Here is an 8,833-nt window from a genome sequence, read left to right on the forward strand (position 1 = left end):
TTCAAGTCCTTGGACTGGATCAAAATTAATTCAGTTCAGGGACATATCTGTTCCTTAAGTCTTTCAATCCTAAACAAATAACCTCCCAAATAATTAATGAGTATGAGAAGTCATTTCAAAGCCTCCAAATTGGACTGGACGGGATTTCAAGTCCTTGCAATTAATTCCAGTCCTCGGCTGCGCCTATCCTGGGTTTATAATTCAGCCCCGCTCTCCCCTGTTGATATCAATTCCACCCCCAGCTTTAAGAATCTGGGTTTTCTGCCGAATTTGAGAACCTACATCAAACAATGGATTTAGGGTGTGGCTGATTTTTAATTTCTTGTGCATCCTTGATTTCTCTTTCCATTAGATTCTTTTCCAAAATGGAGAAATGAAAATGACAAGGGCATAAAACAGCAAAAATCTCATTCAATTTTTTAATATCTATCATATAAATCTACGACAACAAAAACAATTAAAATAGGATGCTGGCTCAGCTGAGAAACTCAAACAAATCAGTACCTGATCGTACCTCAGCAGTTTATGTGCATTTTATGTGCATTTTATTCTAGGTTTTTACTATTCAAACTTGATCAATAAACTTAACACAAAAGGCAAGGATAATAATTATTGATATATGGTGAGGTCCAAAAAGCTGTTTTATTCAAGTCAGGGATGGGTTCCTGACATTAAAAAAAGTTAAATTCATAAAGTCTAATTTACAATTATCCCAAAAAAGGTTTATGAAAATAAGAGTTATTTTTTCAATGTATTGCTTCCTAATAATGTCTAATAGATTTGGTTCTACAAGAAGTTCCTAAGAGTGGGCTTGCAAAAAAAGGATTAGATAGCTAGTATTTTCTAGTCGATCAAGACAATTATTTAGCTTTTATTGCAAGTCTCAAAGGACAACAGAGATTTAAACAAGACAGTACAAAACAATACAATAGGAAAAACATTTTTCTCTACATATCACATGCCCAATGATTCAAGATATTCGGCTATTACTCCTACGCCTTTATTGAGGTTGCCCTGTTGAGACCCTTCAGGACAGTGCCCAACAACTATAGCGGTTTTACTGGCTTGCAAAGTAACGGCTCCATGCTCTTTCTTCTTTCCAAAAACAAGTTTTCCATCTTCTTCTCTTAAAAAGTTGAACTTCACACCTTCACAGTGTATTCCACTAGCCATGAATACAGAGAAATCCTTGCTCTTGAAACATCTAGCAATATTTGCTCCTTCTGCTGCTTGCAACTATAATATAACATGAGAAAAGTTAATAGCCAAGTTTAGGTAGATGACATGTACAGTCTAGTCTTCTATCCTTTGCAGGCCCATCGCTCAGAGTGGTTTGATAATTTTTACAAACCCCCCTCTCTACCTTTGAGGGAGTACCAAAATAAAAATATTTGTTGCTATTTTAGTTTTTCAAGAAATTGCATAACTAGATTATATATTTAAGGATATATTTCCGTAAAGAATCTTGATTTTTAATGCGTAAGAGGTTATTTTAAAGGTTAACAACGTCATGTCGTGGTATAAAAACCACCTCCCCTTCGAGGTCCCAGCGACGGGCCTGCACTCATATGTCTAAAGTGCCCCTGATACCTGAGACAATACTTGTAGTATTGATTCTACATGAAGTGAATAGCTGAATGATAAAACATTTTCATATGATCTTTGAGTGAAGCATCTTGAAGATATCAAGGTTTATATTTTTGGCTGTTACGTCATCTGGGTATGGATTAAAAATACAAATTCTAAGCAAAAAAAGCAAAAAGTATTTAAATATGAAAATCATACTCATGGTTGACAAAACGTTTATTGTAAATTTGGTGTCTCATAATGTCCTGTTTTTAGCACTACAGGTTCAAACTAATCCACCCAAATGCTCCGATGACGTCACAGCCAAAAGTGAATTTCAGTGGTTTCTTGTAACTCACTCGTATCGCATCAAAACAATCAAATTTTTTTTTTAATTTAGCACATGCAGCAGCTCAAACATTTAGGCTATTGAATTTGAAATGTTATTTTTGAGATACATTTGCCATTAAGGTCCAATATTCTAACAGTGGTTATGTCCTCCTGCTCACTTAAAAATCGTACGGTTTTCATGAAAATTCTGTCTGCCGAGTTTGAAGAAAATCTATCGAGCGCAAGTAGTTGCATATCAAAAAGGAGCAATACAAATAGCATTAAGAATGCGCTCAATGAATTTTCTCCAAACTATTAACTATTTAAAGATTTCAATTCTTTAATCCTCTCAAATCTTTAATTCAGTCCAAAATCTCCCTCGGAATATTGTTTTTTTTTTTGTACCAGTTTATCTATTGATAATTGTTCAAATGCTAGTCAGTGACAGGACACCAAACATTGTGAGTTGCACTTCAAAAACAACCCTTTATTTATCGACAATATTTATACAGAAGTGCCCAGTTCAGCAAAGCTGGTTTGAATGGGTCTCTGTATAAAGTAAACTTACAGACAGAAAATATAGTACAGAATACAAAAATTAAAGTAACAAAGTACTAAGATTAAAACACCTAACATGTAGTATTGCATGGCAAATCCTTCATGTTCTTTCATGACGACCTCACAAATATCATTACGCACCTTAAATGCATTCGCATGACCAGCTGAAGTCCAGGGTGCCCCACCGTCTAAACCAATGATACAGGCTTTGTCACAGTGAGCAGTTCCACTAGCATCTTTAGTTTGAGCAATTAAATTATCAATGTACGAGTCCCAGCTCATTATGACAGATGTATTCTAGTTGGAGAAAAAAAGATTGTCAATCATTGAAATGAAAAATAAACAACCTCTGGTCTGATCTAAGTTAGGGGCAAAGCTAATTATTTACAGATCAAACCTTGAAACATTCTTTCAGCTGATCTATAGTAAGTCAGGACATGACTAACCCACATATTGAACCCTGAAACAACCTCTGGGCCGATCTAATTAAGTCAGGGCACGGCTAGCTCAGATTGAACCCTGAAACAACCTCTGGGCTGTTCTAAGTCAGGGCATGGCTAACTGACAGATCGAACCCTGAAACAACCTCTGGGCTGATCTATGTCAGGGCACGGCTAAATCAGATTGAACCCTGAAACAACCTCTGGGCTGGTCTAAATCAGGGCACGGCTAAATGACAGATCAAACCCTGAAACAATCCCCTGGGCTGATTTAGGTCGGAGAAGATCTAACTCACAGATTGAACACTGAAACAACCACGAAAGAAAATCAGAGACCTAAAAATCTCTAGAGTCAAAGCAGAGATGTAACAAAAACTTTACTAACATGCTGCAATGTTGACCCCAGAGGCAAATCCACATCACTGTATCTACTAATTGAAATTTATTTCTTAATGTTTGAAATGCTACAATCTTTCATAAAGTTAAATGCTATGATTGGGATACCACATGACCACGTGACATTACTTGGGGCTTTAAGAATAAATGGCCATCAGAGCCTTGTAATTGCTTTTGAAGTTCACCGCTAGCTACTGCATTTTTATAAATTACCTTCTGTTCGTTCCTTGTATCTGATACAGGAGCGGATGTAGGGAGGGGTGCAGGGAGAGTGCACCCCCCTCTCCAGATGAGCTGATATCTACTGCATTATTTTTTGTTTGAGTTTGCAAACAAAGGGTGCACCCCCTCCTGAAATGAAAATCCTGGATGTTGCACCCCCTCCTAGAAAAAACCTTGGATCTGCCCCTGGGTTCCCAGCCAACTACTTCAGACTTATGACCACTTACTCCAAAACAGTCTGAAAGCCCTATAAATAAGCTCTCCAAATGACCACAAGAGTTAATCAAAATTCAAAACTCAATTGAGAGTTATTTTGGGTGCTAAAAGTTGAGTAATTTTTGCTAACAAAAAGCTTTTGATAGAAATTTAAAGTGTTGCTATAACAACCAAGACAGCTGATAATAAGCCTTCAATGACACATGCATCTAACTAAGCCATGAACCACGTGACTTTCAACACGAAAGTTTTAACTATTTCGACAGCCACACACACCTAACGATTAAATTATTTTTTAACATATCCTAGTTATCACATTTATTGTACATTTAAGGTGGCTACCTACTTTTGAACGTTCGATTTGAGCCCACGATGTGCGCGTGCTCAAAAACTGCTGAAAAATCTACAATATTTTATTGAAGAACCATACGCGTTTTGAGCTTCAACAGGGCAAAACCCTCAAATTTTGCAAGGGACTCTCTATATATTAATAGCTCATTCGAAAAAACTCCTAAAAATCTAGGTTATATCAACATTTTAGGAAAAGTTTAAATCAGTAACACGTGAAAAAATAGACTTTAGTAGGGATTTTTGTTCGACTTTGTGAGATTTTTTAAGAGCACCGAAACTACAAAATATGACAAATCAATGTATCTCTGTCTTTTTGTCTAAAAAATCCATGTATTATTGTAGAATGATTGACTTGCCTTCATTCGTGCAATCATATAGTCTGCAAATAACTATTATCTTATGAATCTTAATTTTTTTCTAATCACTTCCGGTGGTGCAATTTTTACTCCAAAAGCTTGTGCGTAGGCTTCAATTAAATGCTAATTATCTTGAAAATGAGCTCAGGACACCTTATTTTTCTTTCCAGATTTGGAATCAGCATTAAATTTCGATTTGGAAAATCGAAGTCAAGGAATATGGCAGTATTTCAAGATTGGAAAGAAAGTCTAATTTTGTTAAATACTTAAATATTATGAATTTAATATTACGAATGAAGGACTTGAATTTATAGAAAAGCAATATACACAAAGATCAATGTCTTGAACACTTCCATTTTTTTGTCACTTTTTACAATGCATACCGGAAATCATCCCTCAAGTCAAATGATAAAAGAAAGATTCATCTTGAACACTTGGAGTACATTGGACTCGATGCCTCACTTTAGAGGGTTTTAATCCATAGCAAGTTCAGAAAATTATATAATAAACTCGAATTGTTCATGGTTCAAGTGTTCTTGGTCTTACTTTCGAATGCACTTGTTTTGTTAAAGTGCCCCTCACCCATAACTCAATATTTTCAGTATTGATTCTACATGAAGTGAATAGTTGAATGGTGAAATATTTTCATATTTGAGTGATGCATCTTGGAGATATCAAGGTTTATACTTCCAATATGTTAATGAGTGTGACATCATATATAGGAATCTGAGTTTATTTGTCATCATTTGTCAATTGAAACAATGAGTATTATAATAATAAATAATCTTTATTGAGGTTATCGCTGTCACCATAAGGTGATTTACAAGAGAGACCTCTATTAACCTCTAATTATTAACCTCTATTAACCTCTAATTATGAGATAACAAATTTACAATAACCTTTCTATAAACCCTGAGTAAGGCAACTGATATTTTATACAGGATATTTTACTGGCCCAGAAAAATTTTGTATATCTAATAATGCCTATAATGTCATTGCACTCATAAGCATATTGGAAGTATAAACCTTGATACTTCCAAGATGCATCACTTAAATCATATAAAAATATTTCACCATTCAACTATTCACTTTGGGTAGAATCAATACTGAAAATATTGTTAGGCATTACAGGCACTGTAATAGAACTTTACCGTCATCAAAGCCTAGTTAAACATCATATAAATTAGGTCTGCTATGATTTCCATTTCATATCACTGGTTTTCTTTTTTTCATCTTACTTCTAGTAAAAAACTTTTAAAAATAATAACTGAACGAAATTTTCACATCTAAATATTTAATCAGAGGCTCAAAATCCATATTTCATTAATTGTTTGTAATAATATATCTCACAAGCTTGTTCAAAGAGTACAATTTTTTAAAGTAAAATATATTTATAGTCTATCCTTTTAGTTTGAAGATCTAAAATATACTTTTCTCTTTAAAGAAAGTAGAGTTCATATAAATGAGATAATATGTATATTTCTGTACTACATATTAAGCGAGAAAGACGTCCAACATAGCAAGATTTAACAAACAGCTGAAAACCCTAATCCTAATCAAAACTACTAATGATAAGAACTGGGAAAGCAGACTCCTTGAAAAAAATAAATAAATAAAATAAAACGTTTTCCTAGATGTTGAAAATTTGACCTTAAAGTCACTCACGTAGAAAGTTTTTCCAAGAATATGCTTGGTTTTAAAAAGCTTTAACGTCACACTCCATAAATTATTAAAATGTCTTTGTATAAGTCGACTACTGTACAAAAATAAGTTCACTGTCCGGGTAACAAGAATATAGAATATTTAACCTTCGTTAAAATTTAAAAGATATGGATATTGCTTAAAATTGGTGTGGACCTCTATAAAATACGTTGTGAAATCAAGATCGCACATTAATTCATATACAAATATTTCACGCCACGACTTTTGATCATGTTCGAATTTCAAATACTTGATAATAAATTCAGATATGTGGATACCCAGCCAGCGATCGGGAGCTCAAGGCTATGATCCCGAGAGGTTGAAGATTGAAGCATTAAAAAGACAATTTTTGGGTGTCTTCAAAGGCTAAATTGTGATTCTAGTTGTGTCAATAAAGAATTTGTTTCACCTGCATTCCTTTACTGACTCTAACGCAATCGTTCACCCAGCATTCAACAAGTCGAATAAACGAATACCAGATCCTTAAAACAAAATTTCAAGCTCCTAACACTCAAGATTTCGAGGTCTAGATCTCGTGATGAGGGATTCGAAGCGATGATTGAGGATAAAAATGCAAAAAAGTATTCTTTAAATAGAAGAGAATTTTCCATGTTGCAGGAATCCTAGTTCGATTAATGGTACGCCACGTTAGAATGTTCCAATATTTCTCTCTTAAATTCACAGCAACATCTACCGAGGATAGTGCTTTCAAAATTTATACGATCTTGGTGGTCTTAGCAAGAAATTGAACAGAATCATCAATAGAATGATAACGATTCTTCAAAAAGGTTAGAATATACAGCACAACGACACGCCGTCTTCCCCGAATGGTTCCTTCGCGACTCGCCACGACAAGAATCATTTTTCTGCAAATGACGCACTAAAAATCCTCAAAAACTCCAATTTTCCTACCTCTGAACTTCCTATGAGATATATTTAGCCTATTGATGAGAATATAAAGCGTGAAATTTAGAAATAAAAGGCGTAAAATGCTTAGAAAGTTTGGATTAGCAATTGCGAAAGCGGTGTGGCTAGAACGGAAACAAGCCAAGCTCAACTTCGAATCGATTTGACTTATAATATTCAAGCTAAAAGCGCTGAATCTCTTACTTTCGAACCCTGAATCTGTTAACCAACAATAGTACTAGATAAGTAGGGGTGAGCTTACCTGGAATTGGGAGTAAAAAGCCGAGAAAAATCCACAGAGATTCAAATTACTTCTCTTCCGTGAGCTACAAGAAAGAGGACTAAGAAGGGGCGCGGTGTACGAGACATGCAACGAGCCCGCGAGCACCCTATCACGTGATCCCGCCATTAACATGCAATTATATTACATAAGTTCCGGTTCCGGTCTTAAAGGGCCTTAAAACATTCCGTAAAACTATCCCTATAACCATAGTTAACTATGATATAACTCAAAAATATTCTAAAACTTAAATTTACAATCAATTAAAACAAATCTTTTTTTCCCTTCGAAAAATTAAATTATCCGTAATGACTTCATTTGCGGTCTTAAAGGACCTTAAAAATTGAAATAAAATAAGACTTATGAAATAAGGGTATTCTAAAAGCTTTCAAATTTCATACGTATAAAGTGATTTTATTCAACCCGTGAAATAAGTGTTAGCGTAAGAATCATTAATACAAACTAGTACAAGTTATTACTCATTAGACTTTAAACAACGAAGTATAGTAAAAACACTCAATAAACTTTCACTGCAATACTTAGTTGTCTCACTAATAGCCTCTATTACATATTAATATGCGTTAATAGAAGTTAATAGCTAAATTTTGTTTCACGGGTTTATGAAAATCGCCCTATATAAGCCTGAAGGGAGATGACGTTTTACACCCGTCTCTAGACCATAATCCTTTTCACACTGTTTTTGTTCTTTAATTATGACTATTGTTCCTGTATTCTCTAAGGAATCAAAAATTTTAATATGAAAGAATTTTAAAAACTATTATGGTATAGAGTCGGGGGTAAAACGTCATCTCGCTTCAAGGTTATTGTATTGTACGATTCTTGCTAAAAAATGCATGATGAAGGGCACGTGATATTAGTAGTAATTACCTCATTTCCGGCGTATATAGTCGTGTGATATGATTATTATCATTTTAATTCGTAAAAGTGAACTAAGTTCCGGTGACGAAGCAGACATGCCTAGACATAATCCTAACTGATAAATTGATATTTATCGAAAATATTGCTTCGAAAATACGGCTATCAAAATTAATGTTATTCCTATTCTCTATGGTTTTCTTCGTTTACTCAACTGTAATTTCTTTCTAATTTTTTTCAATCAATCGAACATTCTGTTTGACGGAGATGACAATAAACTAGCTGAACTGTATACCTTAAAGTATTTGGAACTAATATTGGCCTCACTAGGGGGTCGTTTGGTATCGAACTTACATAACCATAAGACTACCATAATCTCAGCGTTTATATATATTTAAACATATTCGAACCAGTAGACAAAGACTGAATCACTTATAAGAACCTTTACCTAACGAATATTGATCGCTGTTCAATTTCCATGTCTTTTCACGTCAAATTTTCAAATTTTCCTTTTAGAATATATTGATTCATCTATTGACATAATGTTATGACTAAATCCGTCAACCAGGCTACTTTGCCTCCCTAATCACTTTTAATGACTGCTAAAATTTATATTCGAATTGTCATGGTTGATT

The 8,833-nt window shown here is 34.3% G+C and overlaps 1 protein-coding gene across 1 annotated transcript; it reads right to left on the reverse strand.

Moving 5' to 3' along the window:
- Window positions 1-405: 405 nt before the first annotated feature.
- LOC116295971 (profilin) lies at window positions 406-7,417 on the reverse strand. Its single transcript, XM_031703933.2, has 3 exons — window positions 7,305-7,417; window positions 2,596-2,751; window positions 406-1,236 (listed from the first exon to the last, which is right to left on the reverse strand). The coding sequence occupies exons 2-3, from the start codon at window positions 2,734-2,736 to the stop codon at window positions 955-957; spliced, it is 423 nt and encodes a 140-aa protein (XP_031559793.1). The 5' UTR covers window positions 2,737-2,751; window positions 7,305-7,417; the 3' UTR covers window positions 406-954.
- Between the last annotated feature and the right edge of the window lie 1,416 nt (window positions 7,418-8,833).

Source organism: Actinia tenebrosa, unplaced genomic scaffold (assembly GCF_029948245.1).
Source record: "Actinia tenebrosa isolate PJP-AT-01 unplaced genomic scaffold, QUT_ActTen_1.0 PGA_scaffold0__85_contigs__length_37466705, whole genome shotgun sequence".
In the NCBI taxonomy this organism is placed as follows: Eukaryota; Metazoa; Cnidaria; class Anthozoa; order Actiniaria; family Actiniidae; genus Actinia; species Actinia tenebrosa.